Genomic DNA, 21,776 nt, shown 5'->3' on the forward strand with positions numbered 1-21,776 from the left:
CGGTAGGGTTGCCACTGAGCAACTGAACAAGAAATCACAGAAACTGATGGTATAGCCTGCATGCCATTTACCACACTTTACCACTTATTTCAAAGAGTCTAAAAAAATACACATGCAAAGAAATTGTTGTACTAAAAAAAATTGGAAAGATAAAATCCAGTATAGTGAGCAGAACTGTTTTCTACCTTGCCCAACTTTTCAAAAACTCTCTATTAAATTCATATATTGGCAGTTCTCATTTGTAAAGGGAATCTGAAAATACCCAGGAATTCGGCTCAGTGATAGAATCTCCCCTATAGCATGTATGAAGAGTTTGGTTCAATCGCCATACTGCAGCCCTCAAAACATACACGTGCACGCACGCACGCGCGCGTGCGCACACACACACACACACACACACACACACGCATGCACATACACACATGTGCACACACCACTAAAGGAAAATTTGATCCATTTGAGTATGAGTTCTCAACTGAAGAACTCATCCGAAAAGATAATAAACACAGAAGCAACACAATTAGCTAAAGATAGGATTAGTCAGTATGTCTTGGAGGCAATGGGTTTCTTTTTAATCTGATGTGAATAGATAAGCTGTCTGTTGTCTTCATTCTGTAGCTTGAGGGAGTAGAACAATGAGGCACAAGCATAGACACTGGCTCCAGGCACTTAAGAGATCTTGAAAAAAATGAGACTCTGAGCTTCAATTACAGAGCTGCTCAAAGTATTACCTAGATGGAAGTCCTAAATGCCCTCAGTGTGATCTCTGTCCTTAACCTCAATTAACCAGAGGTGAAGCTAGGAACTAACTTGTTCATGATCACATGACCAGTTAAGTAGTCAAATGCCTGGCCTAACCCTTCATACCACTTTTAAGGAAATGTCATTTCAAAACTTGGTTTGATTTGCTTGTTTATAAACTGTGTAAAGGGGTTGGAGATTTAGCTCAGTGGTAGAGCACTTGCCTAGCAAGCGCAAGGCCCTGGGTTCGGTCCCCAGCTCCGAATAAATAAATAAATAAATAAATAAATAAATAAACAAACAAACAAACAAACAAACAAACAGTGTAAAGTAATTGTATGCACCACCAAAGTTTACATGAAAGACCCATGGGGTCTATCATTTAATGTCAGGTGGTTTTAGTATTTTAAAACAATTCCAGTAAGAACCATTAACTCCTCATTCTAAGAACATTCCTTAAATAGGTTTGGACTTAAATAAGAACTTAATAACTACCTATTACATAAACTCAGCAAATGGGGAATCATTTATGCCCAACTTCCCATCTTTTCCTCTTTATCTTTACAGTGAAGAGGATGCCCATTTGCTACATCTTTTTTCCTTGTTAAGAAACAGAACACAAACTCCCACTATTCTCCAATTCTATCATTGCAGTTATTCATACACTGAAAACATATTAGCCAAGACTTTATCATACACACTATAAGTAGAAGTACCAAAGTGACTTAATGGGAGAATTTTATTGTAAGGTAACCCCTCTTTCTAAAACAAAATGTCTCCTTATAGCTCATTAAAATGTTCAGTTACAAAAGTTCAGGGGTACTGACAAAACAAAGGTTAAACTGAAAGTTGCTGTCCTGCACACATTTTTCCTAAAGCATCATCCTTCATCTCAGAATAAATTCAGTGTTCAGTTAAAATACATCTAAAATAAAATACTTGTAATCTCAGCATTCAGTAAGCTAATATGGGACTGTCATGAATTCAAAACCAGTCTGACTTCATGATGAGCTGCAGGCTAATCTGTAGTACAGACTATAAACAACAGCAAAATAATAATAATAATAATAATAATAATAATAATAATAATAATAATAATCAGATATAGCCTTTAAAAGCATTTTATGGTTTAAAAGAAAAACAAAACTAGTTTCATATTGTTTACATAGTAACAGAAAATCTGGATATGTAAAGCTTTAGTACTGAATGATTTATAGACATATAAAGTTATTTTCTTGTATCTTGAGCCATCTACATAAAACTGCATACCTGTTATTTTGTCTCTTACAAGCTTACAGGACTCAATCTCGCCAATGCTCCCAAAAAGACTCTTTAGTTCTTCCTGTGTCATGTTCTGAGGAAGGTAGTTGACTATTAGGTTGGTCTTGCTGTCCTCTGTGTTCCCGGAGTCAACTGGTGAGGAGCAGTTGTTGTTTACAGTGGTTGGACCATTGGCTGTGTTATTGCAAGTTGGCCCATTAGACAGTTGTGTTTCCATGGCAGCAATTACCTGCTAAAAACAGAGAAAATAAGAAATGTCAGAATTCATATTTCACAACCTATTAGAGATTCTACCCAAGAGTTAAACACTTGTCACTAAACAGGAGTCATTCTGCTGAGATTACAAATAAAACTTCAACAAAAAGTGCAACACCTACGCTAACTGTATTTCATATTAAGCTATTCAACTTAAGGCTACAATTATATTTCCACATACATATTCCATACATGCACATAAGCCAATTTAAATGTTGAAACATTGTCTAGAATCATATCCTGAGTCTAGTCATATACCCTCACTCACCTGTGGTATCCACAGAGGAAGTGATTTAATACCAAAGGGCACAGAACTGTGTCCTGACTAAAAATCATTCTCGAAAATAAAAATGCTTAACATGCTGCCAAAATAAACAAGCAAACAAAGAAAAGGTGATATATTAATTCTGAAGAGGATTCTTCAGTTCGTAAGAGTCAATTATCTAAGACTGACAGGCATCCGTTAACAAAAATCAAGGAGCAGAGGAGCAAAAGTCCTTTCAAAAATAAAAGTTTGTCAACATGTACTGTTTTGGTTACATACTGAAATGGTTTTGATTAACATTATTTTGTACAGCTATCATTGGTAAGAAATTAAAAAAATAGATGTTATATGTTCAGAAGTGAAAGGGTAAGTTAACTTGGGAGGAAAACTGAATATTCGGTCTACGTTTGTAGGCTATTTAGCCATTTTGTCAATTTGGCAGCTAATGACCACCAACAAATATCTGATCTATAGCACCAAAACAGAATCCACAAATAACTCAAGACAATATTTTGCCTTGACTTTAGTTTTAAGAACACAAGAACAAAAATGCATATCCAGTCACGAAAGCAACAATATAAACACACAACTTCTCCAAACAGGCCAGCTCAAGGCTATTGAAAATACAAGTAGAAAAGTGTCCATAAACCAAACAACCGATGAACAGCAGAGTTGGGGAAAATTACCTCGAACAGTTCCAACTGCTCTAAAAATCATTTATTATACAATTTTGGATGTAGTTTCCTAAAAGCAAATCGATGGGCTTTGAACAAAAGAGTTACAAACCACAGCCCCCAAACTCTCCAAAAGTCTTTTCCAATAACTGTCCAGCTTTGGACTGCCAAGACTATGGGGGAATCCAAAAAAAAAAAAAAAAAATCAAAGTATCAGTGAAAAGATTACACTCTGTCTTATCCAATATACCTCTCAGTTCCCCAAAGAACTGTTCAAACCTGACAACTCAGAGTGACATTACTCTTCTCACACAAAACTCTTTAGGAGGCTTTGATGTAAATAAGGCAAAGATTTTGATAAAAGAAAAAAGCGAAGTAGAGGGGGGGAAGGGCTGATTATAGGTGTATGGGGAAAACATCTTATAAAAAGCAAACTGCCTAAGAAAAAAGAAATGGGCACATCTAGGGATACAAAATCTCAATTACCAAGAGAAGTTTACATAAGAAAGCAGCACCAGAGAGACTGGCCAACTGACCAGATCCAGACTGGAGAGGGACAGGAATCATCAAAATCAAGATAAAAATGGACTCAAGCCAGAGTAGTTAGGAAATAATCAACCTGTAACCTTTCAATAGCTTCATTTCTTCTCCAGAGAAATGAACTCCACCCACCACCCCAAGATTTAAACTACTTTTCTTGGGTAAGTATTCTCAGTGAATACTTAAAGAATAATAAATTAATCGTTGGACTTCTGTATGAAAAAATAATCAAAATATTTCAAGACATTATAATTGACATATTACTTGAAAATGAGAAGGGAGGCTTCAGATATCCTGGTAAAAGCCTGACTGTACCAGTTTGTGGGTTGGTTGTGAATTACTCTTCTCACACAAAACTCTCATAGGGCTATCTCTGCTCAGCAACTATAAAAACAGTATACTACAAGGTAAAGTGGCCAAGGCCTAGGAAACAAACCATCATTCAAAAGTAAGGGTATGTACGCAAAGTACAAGAACCCCGAATGTGAGGTTTGGTCTAGAGCTCATTGGGATGGTGTGTGAAATATAAACGTTTATTGACTGAAATTAGCAGGGTGTAGGAAGGACAACAAACACTCTCGCTTAACTGCACATTTATTTCTATGTTCAGGTGGCAAGAATGAGCTTTAAGCCAGCATTCAAGTGAACAGCTGCAGTAGGCTGTGTGCACTTAAAAAAAAAAAATCACAGCATCTTTCAGCTATAGGACCATCTGCTCTGAATAAAATGATACTAATGTGCTATATTTTCCAAATAATGCATATTCCATTGATAGGCTCAACACAACTGTTCACAGAATGCACAGTCTTCCAACAGTTACTGGGCAAATAATTTTCAGCCAGATTTACAATTTCAAAAAAAATTTTTTTAGAATCAGGAATTGTAAATAACTTCAAAATGTAGTAACCAAAAAAATACATAGTAAACAGAATGTAAAGAATTACGGTAACTTAGTATTCAGACCATACCAAAACTTTTGTTTTTGTTTTTGTTTTGTTTTGTTTTGTTTTTAAAAAAAGCTTGTCAGTCTTTTGAGTCTGCACTAAAATCCTAATTTCAATTATTTCAGTTACATATTAAGAGCACGGTTCTGATCTCTATACACCACCACAGTTAAAATTGCAATGTGCTTTTAATACTTAATCATGGCCATACCACAGTACATAAGAATGATTAGTATGCCAAATTCAAGGTTCAAGTGTTTGGTATGGCCTCGGCACTTCTGCAACATGCTAAAAAAAAGTAGCCTACAGAATTTAAGAAAAATCCCACAGACCCCGGTCCAAGGCTCTGCTGCCCACGAACCGCTTCTAAGCAGAGAAGCCACATCACACAGTCTGACTGCCATGTTAGTTTGGAGTTGCCGTCTGCAATATGGACACAAAAAGTACCATACGTTAGAGTAGAGCAAGGTAATGCAACATGTCAGCTTGCACAGATTTACAGTGATTGTCTTCATATTCCCAGCACGTCCATGCAGTGGGGCTTAATTGAATTTGAGGCAATTCCAATCTAATCTTTCCAAATTTATTTTAACATGTAGTTTTCTTGCATAAATGTTAAGTATTTGTAATTAAAGCCTGATTTTAAAACAGTACTACATACTTGTCTTGGTATCTTTCTTTAAAAACTACCTTAAATTCCGTTTCGAAAATAATAAAAAAAAAATTAAATGAAAATACTACGTGCAGTCCTCTCGGGGATGTGGGAGAAGGGAGGAAATGTGAATGAAATTTTAGTGAGAAAAGCAGTCAAGCGATTCATAAAGTGATTGCTTTGCATAAAAGCACTTTCTCCTAAATATCAAAGGGACATTAAGCGAAGCTGTATTTGCCCACACTGTTACATTATACTACAAATGATCCTTAATCCTGGGACTTCAAAATTAAAAGGGAATCAAGTCCCCCTGAGGTTATTCTGCCACTCCAGTTACAGTAGTCTTTACCGGTTTCCCCCGGAACTGTCCACATATACAGAAGCAGTAAACCAGCATAATAATAGAATAAATTATTAAATAGAATAACAGAAATAATTAGATGAATAAATAGGATTTTTTTTGGAGTAGTGACTATCGAATGACAGCTTTGTCCCTGAATGAAATCAAGTGAACATTTTTATAAGATGTAAATTGTGAACCCAGCATGCTTTAGAATTAGCCCTGCCATGAGGCCTCCAACAGCATTAACAGGCCATTTATCCCTTATTTCAACTTGCCTGCAAACTAAAGGGAGCTGTGATGGTGGCCCGAAAGCCAAAGTTTACACTTTAACTATATACCCATATGCTTAATGACAGAACATAGCCATATGAGAGCTCAGGGTCAGAAATAACAAACAGGGGCAAAACAAAACAAAACAAAACCAAAAAACCTCCTTACATTTTAGTAAGTACAAGTCCCAGCTTCAGAGTTAAAAGCCTGCCTACACGATTCACATGAAATGTGAACACGGAGTGGACTCTGGCTGCTATGAAAGGATTTAAGGCTTCTCGGTGGATACCTGTAAACGCCTGTGCTGGTCTTCCTTTCTCCCACTGTACCAGAGAATGCAGCCTAGTGCTGCTGTCTTTCATGGTGCAGTCATCTTACAGTTACACTTATCCTGAGACAGAGTACTTTACAGCCATGAAATAGTTTGACAAGGGCCCAAATACGGAACAGAACAACCACACCCAACAGGTTAAACCAAGCCAAAACTGCATGTCCAGGATTTATTCAGGAGTTACTATGCAAGCATTACCAAAAGCCATGGGTAAAATAATCTAATGGCCTCATCCCCTATATTCCATAGGAGAGAGACACTAACAAGCTGATCTACTGACGCCCCTCCTTTGCAAGCCCCAGGGATGCAAACGCTCTCTACTGAACCCACTAAGCTGAGAAGGCCGCTGATGGAAAATGATTCCACTGCACTTTTCCATTCCCAGCAGCCAGACAGTCTCTCCGCTTGAGGCAGACACACACCTTTATGGGAAGTTATAAATAAGTTGCTCACATGGCCCTTACCTTTATGCTGGCCAACAATTCAGTTACTAAAAATGTAAAGCTACTTCCCCTTCACTTAAGGACAGGTGATTCTGCTCCACTCAATCTATCACAGACAACCCGGCTGTGCACTATTTATAGACTCTACTGGCTCTGAGGCTCTTTGGAAAGGGGGAAAAAAAGCTGTATTGCACTGAAACAGAGCCATTAATTTTAAGGCTTAAAAAAATGTTTCATATATGTTCACCTCTTAATTTAGACGTCAATTGTGCCAATTCAGACTGCTTTTCATCCTGTTATTCTCTGCACAATAACTTATGAAAAGGCACTTTCACAGATCAATCTAAAATATTCTATCCTTGCACTGAGCTACAAGAGAAAATGGTGAGGAGCAGTTTGATGGGAGCATGGATCTCACAGGGGAAGGAAGGAAGGGTAGCTTCTTCTTTTCATGGTTGTATAATTTAGCTACAACAGGCACTAAACCTTTCCATGTTTGATTTTTTTTCTTCCCTTTTTTTTCTTGCAATAATGTGTACTTTGAGCTAACATTACTGTGTACTTCTACATCTACAGGTTCTTAAACTGGTGGAAATCTGAGATTAAACCTAGCTGGCAACAGTTAGAATTTGAGAAGTGAAGCTGGCCCAGCAGTTTTCCAAACATATAAAAACATGACAAGTCTCTATTTCCTAATCTCCGTAGTTTAAAAACCAAACAAGAGCAAAAACATTCTGTAAACTAAGATAATCTTTGCTATTTTTAAAACCTCGTCCAGACAGCCACCATGTAAGACAGACTCTAGTCAAAAAACACTTTAAAAATATCTTGAGACTTCTCGTTAAGTTCACCTGGTGTTATGACTGAGCTAGGAGAGAGGGTTCCAAAGCCTAAATACCATCAGCTAAAGAGACCAGACCTGTACAAGTCAGTCACAGCAGTGCAATGAGATGATCATTCCAAAGCTCCCAGAGATGCTGGTTCAGTCCGCCCTAACACTCCACTCCACTGCTATGTTTACTATCCTCATACCAGTTCCCAGGCTGGGAACTGGCTCCGTGGTCTATCATGAGTTAAGCCTGGGAGTGTGAAAACTGTCACTGCACTATATATGGGCTCTCAGACTTATGACCTATCCAACTGTCCTTCCTCGTCTTAAGTCACATTAACTTTTCGAGGGAGCTTTTCCTAAACCATCTACAGCCACCTGCTTCCTATCAGATCAGACACTAGGCATCCGATGCAGACACGAGCGCCCTGCATCCTTTACTATTACCAACCTTGGGCATCTGAGCCCTCTTTGTCCCTCAAGCCCAGTGCCTTACTCTCTTGCTTTGCTACTGGTCTCCCTTTGAGAGATTTGTTATGTGGGAAGAACAAGAGCAGTTTCCTCAAAGGTTAGGGATTAAAAGGGTGAACCATACCGTCTTTAACACACGGGAACTCAATAGTCTGTCTTTCTGCCCTACCTCAAGTATTTCACAATAAACATAACAATGAAAGAATATTTTTCATTTTGGGAGCATTCCACCAGTCACCATCACTCCCTGAAACCCACATGGCTATTGCATGGCTTAGCAAAGGAAACCATGTATCTCTGAAGTGACCAAGGATGGGATTTCTACCTTGAGAACAATTTGCCAACTATAAATCTCACAAGTCAAAACACACCCTGAAACATGTAACAGGTAAGCTCCATGCCTCTGTCCAGTACAGTTATGAAGATAGACCATGTGGGATTTAGGGATCACTTAGCAAAATGATCAAAAGCCAAGAGAACAGAAAGCCAAGCCAACAGAAAATAAATTTTGATAGAAAGGAATTCAGAAACCCATTATTCTTAAATTACAGGTCTTAAATGGTTTTAATTTGATACTGACTAGGTACACTAGGCAAATACAAATGATGTCTGTAAAAAGAATCCTGGCTAAAGGCAGGGTCAAGCACCTCTCTCAGACTAAAATTCCCAGTTTGGATACAATGATCTTGAACTCAACACTCACGCAGGGCTAGGATGCGCTCACCTCTGGGTGTACACCACAAGGGCAAATTCATTGTAATGTCTGCCCTCTGCACATTAAGACTTCCTCTAAACACCAAATTTAAATTACAAGGTAGAAAGAAAGCACCTATTTCTAACGTTTAAAAAGAAGGTTGGCAGTGGGGGCGGGCGGGGGGGATGGAATTCTGACCAAACGCCTCCTTCCTTTAGTGAACTCACAGTAAGAAACTAGAACATAAAGCAAGCAGTGGCATGGATGACTAGAGCGAGCAGCCGAGGACAGACTGACGACTAGAGCGAGCAGCTGAGGACAGACTGACGACTAGAGCGAGCAGCCGAGGACAGACTGACGACTAGAGCGAGCAGCCGAGGACAGACTGACGACTAGAGCGAGCAGCTGAGGACAGACTGACGACTAGAGCGAGCAGCCTGAGGACAGACTGACGACTAGAGCGAGCAGCCTGAGGACAGACTGACGACTAGAGCGAGCAGCTGAGGACAGACTGACGACTAGAGCGAGCAGCTGAGGACAGACTGACGACTAGAGCGAGCAGCCTGAGGACAGATGAAATCACATGTCTGTGGTTTCCCCTCTGAGATCATTACATGACAGCTTCATGATACACTGCTGGACTTACTGAAATAAACAAGGGAATAGTCAACCAAGCTTTGAAATCAGAGATAACCCATGAATTATGAGGAAGGACAGTTGGTGTGTTCTCTTTAAACCTCATAGGTCAGTCTTCAAGCTTCATAGAAAAACTCCTGTCAAGTCAACCTTATACCACTTTATCTCATCAAGTCATGAATTCCTCAACTTCACACACAGATATTTGTCTTTGAGGTTAACAGCAGATGAACCCACTGCAGGAATACTGCGAGAAACCTTCTTTAGCAGTTAGTACTGTCTGTTGGCCCTTTATAGCTTCTACATACAAGTCAAGCCTCTTTCGATGCCAGTCTGTAGGTTTGGAGTTTCAGAGTTGGCAGGATTGAAGGCCTTGTACTTTGCAGATGAATGCAGGGCCCCAAATTCATCCCTTTCGTTCTGCACTTATTACAGCCAATCATGTTAATCAGTGGGAAAATAAATTAATTAAAAAGACTTGCTCACAATTCCCATCCTGCTCATCCATTCAACTGACATCTGCATGCACCTCCTAGGATCTACAGGAAGCTTTAGATGACAGAGGAACTGACTGCAAGGAGAAAGTACCAGGGTGTACTCATGTAATAGAGTAAGATTATAAAAGCAGAGTCGGAAGGAACACATATAGGAACACATAGGGAAAGGGTGCTTTGAAATGAAGGAGAACGTAGAGCGGAGGAAGTAGCAATGAGATCCTGGAGATAATGGTAGTAGTCCCAAGTAATAAACAGCAGGTCACTGAGAAGGTAACTTTGAGCCAGTATTTCAAACAGAAGTGAACTGGCTGCTGTGTGGGAAGGAGAGAGTGCATCTCAGATGTCTACATCCCACTCCCCTTAGTCTGTGAATCTGCCATGTTACACAGCAAGGGGAATTAAGATTCTAAATCAACAGACCTTATAAACATTTGATTGTCCTATATCATCCAGGAGGATGCAGAGAATTCTCAATGATTCCTGCACATCAAAGAAGGGGATGGGAAAGTCACACTCCAGAAGTCACAACATCGTAAGGATTTCAGTCAGCTTCTGGCAGGTAAAGCAGACACAGAAACCTTTTCTCCTCCGGCCTCCAGAGGGAACTTCATCTTGGCTGACTCAGACCTACTTTGAATGGACTTCTGACCTATAGTGCTGTCATCACGTATTGTGCTTAAAAAAAAAAAAATAAAGCTGCTACTTGCTCTGGTATAACAATCTGGGAAGTAAAACAACTGCAGTCCCCACTAGACTTGATAGTCTTATCGAGACAAAGTAGGCCAACAAAGTTAGGCTGCTATGTAGAGCAATGAGGAGCTACACGGAGAGTGAGAGACCAAGGAGTTGATGAAGCCAAATCACATAGGGACTTGAAGGTCATTTAAAGAAAAGAAACCAAAAAAGGGTGTGAGAAGATCAGGAGGGCTCAGCAAGTCTGAAAGAAGTTATGCCAGGCAAGTAGTAATCACAATAACCCAGGCGTATAAGGATGACAGAGACGCTGACCAAGACGCTGTCAGGGGAAAGCATCAGATTCTGTATATACTAGGGAGGAAGCATATAGCTCAATGCCTACACTTTATTTGAGCAAAATCACCAAAATATTTATTATTTGCTAGGGACTAAGAATATAAGATGCATAAACAAAGGAAAAGTTTCCACACAGAGAAGTGGACAAAAAAAAAAAAAAAAAAAAAAGGAAAAGATTCTCAGGAAGCCTTGCATTAAATCAAGCTATTCTCTGCAAGAATTCTTTACAATGTATTCTTCAAAAAATAATTCTGTATTCCTTCATTTAAGAGCAAATGCAAAGCTCAACCATCATTTAACTTTACCAGGCTTAGCTAAAGCCATGCAACATGGTTTCTCATGCCTGCAATCCCAGTCCTCATGTATGGCAAAGCATAAGGACCAGGATGAGTTCAAAGCCAGCCTGGGCTACTTCCTGGAACCTAGTCTTAAAGTACCACCAGCCCCTCCTGACATGATGGTGCAAGCATATAATCCCAGCACTCAAGAGACAGAAGAAGGCAAACTCTGGGAGCTTTAGGCCAGCCTAGTCTACAGAGCTAGTTCTAGAACAGTGAAGGCTACACAGAGAAACCCTGTTTCAATATAACAAAGGAACAAATGAATAAATGAATGTGTATGCCACCACTCCCAAGAAAGTTGATTTGTATTATTAGTCCATTTAAGTCATTCAAGAACAAGAAAAACTTGTTTTCCCCCAAAAGTTTTAAAATTACAGACACCATTTAATAAAGCAAAATTTCTGAAGTGAGAATACATTCTCCTTCAATGGGGCCATTTTTCCTACTGTAAAATAGTGAAATGGGCCTGTGGGTTAACTATATCTCAGTTAGAGCATGGAATATACTAAACTGTTAACTTCTGGCGATGAATCATCACCACCTCATTCTTTCATCCCAGCCTCAGTGGGCCTAATAAATTTCCAAGGCATTACTTGGCTGCAGAACCTAACAGGGAACAAGAGTGTAGTGAGAATCAAGTCAATTTCGCCTTCTGTTTCTGTAGCAGGGTTGTTTCATATAGGCAGATAGATATGAACTGCTAAATTAAGACAGCTCACATAGTAATCAGCACAGAAATTGGATTAACTTCACATTCTTCTACAGAAATCACAGCTATCAGGAACTCCCTCAGGGTAGAACACTTTGTGAAAGGCTGATTGGAAATCCTCAAATTAATCCCAGGAGTTGAGTGTTTTCATACGGTAGGTTAAAAACACGGTTCCTCTGTATGATAGAGACACTAAAATACTCTGTCATATTTAAGTTCCAGAACAGGAGGAGTGCTTAATCTCAAAGGGAATATAAAAGACAAGGAAGGCTTAAGGACAGAAATACCACTTTTCAACTCACAACTGTTATAAAGGGCCACAATCCTCCATATGGCCACTTAGGGTAACATTTTACTTTTCACTGTCATTTAAAAGGAAAAAAGAAAGAAAGAAAAAAGAAAAACGAAAGAAAGAACAAGAAAACCTCAAATGCTATAGCTAGCATTTAACCCCAAGCAGTGTATAACAAAATAAAGGCACCTGAGAGGTAAGCTGACACAAGGTGTGCATATTTTCTTCATAATGCTGCAAGGTTACAGTATCTATGAGCCTTAAGAAACTGAAACCTAAGAGGTAACATCCTAGGACACAGACAACTGTATAATTAAGGCGTCTGAAAGTAGAGTAGCCCCCTCCCCTTTGTCTTGTCCACGATAATCCACACCCCTTGTCTCTGAAAAGTGTGCCTTCTTACTGGAATTTACCTATGTAACATTCTTCTTTCAGGCTGTGTGAAGTCCAAGGGGTGAATGCATTCAATTTAAACACACAACTATGAATTATATTAGTAGGGTAAGTTGATTCACACCAAGATAGTTATTCTATTTCCCTTTGTCTAGCTCTCCTGTTCTCTCCTCTAATGACAGTTTTATTAAAAACCTACATCCCAACTAAGAAAAAAATGGCTTAGGTACATCTGTGACTTGTTATGGTAATTAACATTTCAAGAATTTGTGTTCCATTAACATGTTATTTTATGTGTAATTCCAATGAGAGGAGAGTTTGGAGGAAGCATCGCAAGGACATTTCTAGCAGACAGGATACCTAAGAATGCACACTTAAGAAAAGCTAATGCTGCTACCACACAACAGGAACATACTTCTTTATGTCGTTGCCTCACACTGCTCATCCCACCACTCACACCGGCCCAGATGGCCCTCCTAACAGGGAAACTATTCAAAGTGCTTCAGAGCCCAGGCAATGCCCCCGCCCTCTCACAGAGCAAAGACCGCACTCACTCCACTTCTGTGGGCTTTGACTTCCTTACATCAGTGGTGCAAAGTTCACTCAAACACATGCTTCAGGGTTGGTACAAGTTCACAGGGCTGGTTCCCTGAGTTACACATGAACAGTGGGACAAATGTGTAAGTCTCTGTGTGTAATTACACACGAGCATATTTCCAAGTTATTGAAAACAGAACCTCTCACCTGGTGACTACAAGGAATGAAAGGAGGTAGAGATGTAATCGCAGGTTCTGTGAACCTAAGAAAACTTTCCAGAGACTCAAACCACGAATGAATTTGGCCCTTGAATTATCTATTTTCTCACAAGCGAGAAAGGGGGAGGGGGAAAAGGGTCTACTTTCTTTAAAAGCTTTTGTTATGTACAAATATCAGGCAGAAAATATGTCAAAGCACTTTACAAACTAAAGTGCTTAATGAGTATGGGGATGGTATCATTACCATTAGACAAAGAAAATGCTTCTTTCCAATGCTACCAGAGAAAATCTGTCAGTCTTTCAAGTTAAGCTTGGATAACCCCTTCTGCAGATACCAACATCTAAATGGGCAACAAGACTGCAGAATTTCAGAAGACTCGCATATGAAATGGGAACACTGGACAGAAAAATATTTTCTAAACATTAGTGTCATCGCCTGTTCTAAACACCTGAAGCAGATGCTACTATGTTAACCTACATTTGGCACAGTTGTAAACCATGACTGAAGACAGGTGGAAATTTTTATTTAAATTGCTGCAGTTTTTAATCCTAGATTTCCAAACACTATATTTAAGTATATACAGTGTCAATAGTCCAAGCACTGCCGCACATCTGGATTACAGCCTTAGCTATTTTAATTTGCCGTTCTTTAAAAGTGCATGCCCTCAATAGTTCTACCTCAAAACCCAGCTATACCACATCTGGGCATATACGAAAAAGATATTCCACCACCCCAAAAAGATGTTTGCTCACCTATGGTCATAGCAGCTTTATCCATAATAGCCAGAAACTAAAAACAACCTAGATGTCCCTCAGCTGAAGAATGGAGGAAAAAAAAATGTGTTACATCCATGCTATGGAATACTATTCAGCTATTAAAAATTAAAACATCGTGAATTTTGCAAGCAAATGGACGGATCTTAAGAATATCATCCTGAGTGAGGTAACCCAGATGCAAAAGGACATGCATAATATGTACTCACTTATAGCCCAATACAGGCCACAAACACAAAGAAGCTAAACAAGAAGGAAGGCACAAGTGAGGATGCTTGAATCTCACTTAGAAGAGGGAATAAAACAGAGACAGATAGAAAGGAAACTGAATGGGAGAGGAGATGGGGAGGGAAATTCGGCCCGGGGGTCAGGATCAGGTGAAGGGAGGGACATGAGAATGAATGGAAATCTGCAACTGATGGGGGGAGAGAGATGCGAGTGGAGAGGTAGGAGGCCTCTCCAAGATGAGACAGAGACCAGGGATAAAGGAGGAGCCCAAGAATCAATGGGGTGACCTTAGCTGTGACTGACAACATTGGGGATAGGAACCTGAAAACGCCACTACCTGTAGTCCAGTAGGAACCCCAACAGAACAACAGGGACACCACCACCTACAAAATGTATCCTGTCTACAAGATATGCAGTCACAGGGAATGGAGCAGAGGCTGAGGGAATGGTCAACCAACAGCTGGCCCAACCGGAAACCCTTCCCATGGGCAAGCACCAATCCCTGACAAGGGGAGCCCTACCCACTCAGAGGAGAAGGGGACGGGGATGGGAGGAAGAATTGTGGGATGGGATGACCAGGGAGGGGGCAGTGAGATGTAAAGTGAATACATTTTTTATTTTAACTAAATGCCCTCCTTAGGGAAAAAAAAAAAAGTACTTGGCTTTCCTCCTTCCTACCTTGGTATTTCACCCTGTACAGCTCAACCTCTTAGAACTTTAATACTCAGAATTCACCACCCACCCTGCTGTTTTACAAATAAATAAGGGTTTCAAGGATGAGCCAAGCATCTTCTCCCTCCACGTGGAAAGAGAGACTCTGGAGCTTAGACTGATAACACACATCATGTAGTGCTGGATGGGGCGTCCATCCACAGTCAGGAAAACGACGCAATCATACAGGGCTACTCACTTCCCTCATCATGTTTCTCTCAGCGTGACTGTCAAGCGAACCTAAATTTAAACATAATTTTTATAAGCCTGCATTAACTGTGATTTTGAGATGTTTAATTAAAAGAAAAATAAGGCACCCTGAATCCTCCACAGAATTTGCATAATTTTGGTACAAAAAGAGGTTGTTAGAATAACGTAATAGACTTTTGGAGAAGTCAATGAATCCTTTGATGAAAACAAGGGAAGGCAGAAGAAAAAAGGCTATTTTTTTATTGACTACTTATTCTATGCCTAATAATTTAAAGATAAAATTTCATTTAATCTTCATGTGCAGTATGAGTTTTATAGATCATCTTCAATTAGTGATATATATGATCTTCAATTTACAAATGAGTGGGAGTAATATAGAAGGTCTGGTACTTGCTAAGAGGTTGTACTCTGTGAGCATATTCCCCAGCCCTCTTTCTTATACTTTGAGAAAAGGTCTATTCTGAGTTGCTTAGGCTGCCCTTAAACTCTTACTGCAGAGTTCAGGCAAGCCTTGAAATATAATCCTCCTGCCTCAGTCTCTCAGAGAGCTAGGATTCTAGGTCTGTACCACCAAGCCGAGCTATAAACGAGGATTTCATTACACAGGTATGTAGCAGAAACCCTGGGGTATGAAGCCAGGGTCAGGAGCCCATTGAAAGCCTCCTAACTACTCTTAGCTTGCATGCTTACCCCATCTGCAACCCACTTTCCAATCCCAAAGGACACGGAGCTTCCCTACATAGCCAACATCCTACAACCATCTCTTTGCATGGCTTTGCTGATCCCATGCTGCCTACAAAGCAAAGCCTCAGCTTCCCAAGGATTTCCAAGGAATTCCCAAGAATAAACCCTAACGAATCCTCAACAGTTCCATTCCCTCCCAGTCTGCTTCCCACTGTTACTCAACCTCTCTTCTTCACCTGCAGCACCCTCACTACCTTCCTTCTGATAAAAGGAATGTCAGTCTATAAGGAGAAGCAATACTGTCTTTACCGGTAATTCTGAGAAACACTGAGCCAGGCAAGACAATAACCATCCAGTGTTCTAGAAGTCCACACCTCCTGCATGCACCTTCATATCTTGGCCTTCTTGTCATAAGCACAAAAAGGCTGACAAAGCAGAATAATAGCATGAAGGCAAACCAAGGCAGCATGTGTACACTCTCTCGGTCAACCACATGGCTTGCCAAGATGAAGAGTCTATCACAACATCATGCACCTGCAGGAGGAAAGTCAGCTTAGGTTGTCTTTATAGGAGAGACAACCACGGCCCGTCATTAACATACATATATTCTTTGCAGAATATAATTACTATTCAGTGTAATCTCAAGCTTCTAGTTGAGCCAACATTACCACCAAAAACCTAGCTGTTAGGTCATACTGTCACCACATTACAATTCAAGATAAGCAGATCTCAACAAAGAAGCATAAATAAAACCTAGACCACATGTGAAGTGTGTACCCCTGTCCTTCAGCTAAGGTCTGATATGTAAGACTGGAAAAGGCACTCAAGGTCAGAAAGCAATTTCTCTGATACACTGGATATACCAGGCACTGTACCAGATGGGCATAACATAGGTACACAAGACATAAGAATTCCGACTTCTCCCTTCCTGAGTAGCCAAGAAGTTAAAGGAATACAAGGAAAGTTTCCAGAATTCATAGCCATTCTGGGTGACCTATGCTAAATGTTTCACCAAGGGAAAAGGTGGGGGGGAGGGGACAAAATCACATGCTGCTTTGGAAAGTAGCTCTAACTAAAACAACTGAGTTTAGACATGTATGTGAACAAAAAGAAAGGAGGCATTTGCTTCTCCATGTTTAGAGCACTAGAGAGTAGCAGGAGAGGGCACATGGCATCCACATTGTAGTTAACATTAAATAAACTTCTGACTTATTATCAAAGTTCGAAATTACAAAGAGGCACTGGCTGAACATTTTCTGATTTGGTTTCGGACTAGTAGTCATTCTCTGCTACAGTTTCATCTTATGTAAAGTGAATATTTCTTTAAAGGAATTCTGGCAGAACAGTAGATTGAGCACGCAAACCATAAATAGTCTTTCATCACCAACAACACTTTCAGAAGGACCAACTGCATGCCAGATAATACGCTAATCTAGAGCGATTATGTCTGCAAGTTCTTCCAAGCCCGCCTAAAATAAATATTTCTCACCTTCGTCTATTATCTTAATCTAGATGAGTTGACAAAAAAGAAGACTAACCATTTTTCTAAAGACAACTATTTCTCTAACCTCACCTTGAAATGGCTACTCAGTTTTGTAAACAAAGTGGAGACACACTCCTTTGGAAGAAGTCTCTGACTGACAACTTCTAACTAAAAATCAGTGTTGGGGGAGCATAGCATTTTTGTAAATCCACTGCCCAGTCTACACAGCCTTGTTAAACTAATCTTTGTCAAGCATATACCCAGGACTCACTCCAAAACACATGGAGACTGCATATACTGGAATTCAGCTGAAAATAATTCTGCGCTCACTACTAGGACCAGAATACGGAGTGCACACAAAGGCTCATGGACATGGAAGCAAAGTAAATATAGACAGGCGAACACTTCAGCTGTACTAAAGGTCAGAATTTCACCACAATCTGATGCAGACCAAGCTCCCAGGCTCTACTGTGCAGGACTCAGCAGAGCCTCTCTAGCACACCTTTGTGTTCTACCGATGATGACCCACGCATTAGTTGGAACTAAGGGGGAAAAAAGTAGCTTTCTTCATTTAGAACTGAAATACTTCCCAGTGGCAAGAATGAGTTACAACTTGTTGAGTCATTGGCCAAATGGGGTCCCATAGACCTGAACCTAAACATCACAGGCTACCTGTTACCCTCCACAACCTGATGGTAAGTAAGGCCCTACACTGACAACACTTACTTACGTCACTAAACGCAGACAAACTTGATACCCACTAGAAGCTTGACCCCTACTGACTAGAATTTGTCAGGCTGTAAGGTACTCTGCATATTACTTGAAGAAATAAAAACAATCATCTGGAAAAGCAATGGTGGTACAAACATTATGGGAGTAACAAACCATTTCTTGATTGGATTAAGGGCCAGTCTATCAGAATTCAGATAGATCACAGGCCCTACAGAAAAATCCAGCATGATATTCTGCTAAAAGAATGTAACAATAAATAACTCCTAAGACATATGGCTATACCCATAGTCCAGTGTATCATTCAACCCTCATCAGAGAAGCCTCTTATTAAATGGTAATGAACAGAGACCTGTACCAGGAAGTAAGAGACTTGGCATACTCAGCCCTAAGTAGGATGTCTTTATCAAACCCCTCCTGCCTCAAGACTCAGAGATTTACATGGAAGAGGGGGTGTTAATAAAGCCACTGGTGATGAATGCTTCCAAGGAAACAATGTCCTCCAAACATGACAAGGCTGATAACACATATGAACACACAGAGACTGACAACACACGCCAGACCTACACAGGGTCAAAGGAGGAAAAAATTCCAACCTGGAGACAGAGAGGTAGACAGAAAGTTCCACCACCAACCAAGAAACTACTAGCAATTGATACCTAGAGAAAAAGCTTGGGGCGGGAGGAGGGGCATTACTCTTCAAAGAAGAACAACTTTGAGAAACAATTACAAGTACCTTTACCCTCTCACCCACTTCCCACTCCTAAGGAGAAGAAAGAAGAGCCAGATTGGATCTAGGGAAGTACAGTGGTTGGAATAAGAATGGCCCCCATAAGCTCACGTATTTCAATGTTTGGTCATTAGGGAGTGGTAACTACTTGAGAGGCTTTAGAAGGTGTGACCTTGTTGGAGGAGGTGAGTCACTTGGCCTAGGCTTTCAGCTCCAGATGCAGAACTCTCAGCTATCTATCTCTGTAGCACCATGCCTGCCTGTACGCCACCATGCTCCACACTACTTCGATAATGGACTAAACGTCTAAAACTGTAAGCCAGCCCCAATTAAATGCTTTCTTTTATAAGAGTTACCTTAGTCATGGTGTCTTTTCACAGCAAGAGAGCACTGCATGTAACAGGGTGTCTATAACAGAATCCACAGTCCCATAGAGCTATCACATATCACTCCCTTTTATGAATGGGAGATGTTCTCTATGGCTTTCCCAAGACCCCCATGTCTACATGGTTTCTGCTATGGCTAGGTCCCATTTAAAATACCATAGCCTAGAGGCAAAAGATCTAAAGTGTGCATAGCTTTTCTACTCTTCATGACGGACAGACATGTCCAGAAGACCAGAGAACTGCAAGTACGGGTACCCCTAGCATAAACATCCCAGGAATGCACCGTAGCCACAGTACAGAGATACGTCAGCAATGAGCTGGGGAGAGCAAACTGATCCAAATACTTCACATATATCATAGTTGCCTACACTGAGGATTTTCCATTTTAGATCTAATCATCCTCAAAATACTCCATGAAATAAGCAAAACAGAAGCATCAATTCTGTATTACTAATAGCCTAATATGACCAACAGCATGTGTTAAATGCTCTTAAAAATGAAACCCGCTTTGGCTTACTGATACTTCCCTGGGTTCTAAGAGAAAGCCATCTTGTCCATACAAATCAGAAAAGTCTTTTATAAGGGCATTCCTTATAAAAGGAATTCAAACCATTAGTGGTCTGAATGAGAAGGGCCCCACAGGCTCATATGGCTCGACGCTTTCTCCATAACGAGTGAACTGTTAAAGAAGAATTAGGAGGTGTGGCCTTATTGGGGATAGGTTTTGAGGTTTCAAAAGCTCACACGGTTCCCAATTAGTCTCTGTGTGCCATGACTGGAGAGAAGATGTAAGCTCTAAGTTATTGCTCTAGCAGCATGCCAGCCAGTCTGTCTGCTACCAGGTTACCCGCTATGACAGTCCCAGAGTCACCCTCTGAAGCTGTAAGCAAGCCCCCAAATTAAATGCTCTCTTTCATAAGTTTCCTTGATCATAGTGTCACTTCACAGCCAAAAAAAAAAAAATAAATAAATAAAAGTTACTGAGACAGGAGCTAAGGGCAGGGCAGTGGTGTGGTGGTGGCACATGCTCTTTAACCCTAAAAATCGGGAGGCAGAGGCAGAGGCAGAGTGCTCTCTCATGTAGAGGTGTACAGAGCAAGTTCCAAAACAGAGATACCTAGAGACTAAGAAGAAAGTAAATTCAGAGATAACAAGAGGAAAATTGAGGCATACCTCCCCAACAAACTGATAGTCATCTCACAGTGTACTGGAAGCCTTGGAATTACTAACATTCAACAAACTTCCAACTGGGCATTGTAGCTCCTAGCTATAACCCGAGCACTAGGGAGACTGATGCAGAAGACTCAGGCTTTCAGCCCTACCTGTGCTAAACAATATGGCCCTGTCTCAAGTTCATAGCTGGTCGGGACGTACGTACCACAAATTGTATTTCAAGATGCAGAAGAGGGTACCTAAAGACAGAAGTGCAAAGAAGTTTAATTCACACTTTTTCTGCTGCCTTTAATTTACTCTAATAGATTTCCATGAAAATCTACTTTAAAACAGCAAAATGAGCAAGCCACAGAAACCAAGGTGGTTGGTTCTAAGGCTAAGCCCTACCTAAAGACTGTATGCTGTACAACAGGATGAAGGGACACTATTAGAGATGGATGCATTTTTCTGTGCTCCCCAAAATCTGCTGTTATCTCCTACATACATTTTCAAAGCACCATAACAAGACTCTCCCTAGATTCACTTGCAAATATAAGAGTAAAATTCGTTTAAAATACTAAGATAGTACGTCTCTATTATTTAACATTTTCTAAAATAGGGATTTGAACAAAGAAGAAAGGAAACCACCATGCAATACTAATGACGGTCTTCAAGAGTCTCTTAAAACTTCCACAGCATTGAGTTTCCATAACTCCAGGCAGAGATAGAGGAAAGTATACTTTTCACTGTGTCTCATTAACTAAAAAGCCAAAGATAAAGCTAAAATAAAAAGCTGGAGAAACTCCAAAACTGAAGTTTTTATGTGACACATTAAATTATTCTCTATCAACTGTGACTCTAAAGTTGCAGAAAATTACTTTAAAGCTACTGACTCCCCTCACCCCAGAAATCATACTAATTTTCCTTAAAGAGAAAAAAAAAAACCTTGTGTTTTCAATCCAGTCTATAAGAAGGCAGCTCCAGTGTAGAGAGCAAGACTCTACTCCTACAAATGCATACATAATATATGCATGTTTTCTCTTCTTCCTAGGCCACGTGTAAATTGAGGAAGACCAGCATTGGCATTAAATATTTGTATGCTCCAATCATTTTACATTTGTTCACTAGCCTGGAATGAGAGATTCAAACACAGAACTCAAGACCACAGTAGAGAACTAAAATAACTTGAGGTACTCAATGTTCATTTGAATACAGGCACACATGCATGGTTGTCTTTTAACCCAAGATGGCCATTAACCCTCAGATACACTTCTAATCTCCTAAGAATAGATCTAACTTTC

General features: G+C 40.1%; 1 protein-coding gene across 20 annotated transcripts in view; it reads right to left on the reverse strand.

The window, feature by feature from the left end:
- Elavl2 (ELAV like RNA binding protein 2) overlaps positions 1-21,776 on the reverse strand; it is a 125,637-nt gene that overhangs the window by 58,590 nt on the left and 45,271 nt on the right. For 11 of the 20 annotated variants that reach the window (XM_063287232.1, NM_001302217.2, XM_063287235.1 and 8 more), the window contains exons 2-3: positions 5,033-5,123; positions 2,011-2,254 (exon numbers count right to left, since the gene is read on the reverse strand). In XM_063287232.1, the coding sequence (XP_063143302.1) occupies positions 2,011-2,254; positions 5,033-5,104 (316 nt within the window). In that variant the 5' untranslated portion in view covers positions 5,105-5,123. The remainder of the gene's footprint in view (positions 1-2,010; positions 2,255-5,032; positions 5,124-21,776) is intronic. The other 9 variants (XM_063287238.1, XM_063287237.1, XM_063287228.1 and 6 more) reach the window with 2 other exon arrangements.

The sequence above is a fragment of the Rattus norvegicus genome, chromosome 5, assembly GCF_036323735.1.
Source record: "Rattus norvegicus strain BN/NHsdMcwi chromosome 5, GRCr8, whole genome shotgun sequence".
Taxonomy (NCBI): Eukaryota; Metazoa; Chordata; class Mammalia; order Rodentia; family Muridae; genus Rattus; species Rattus norvegicus.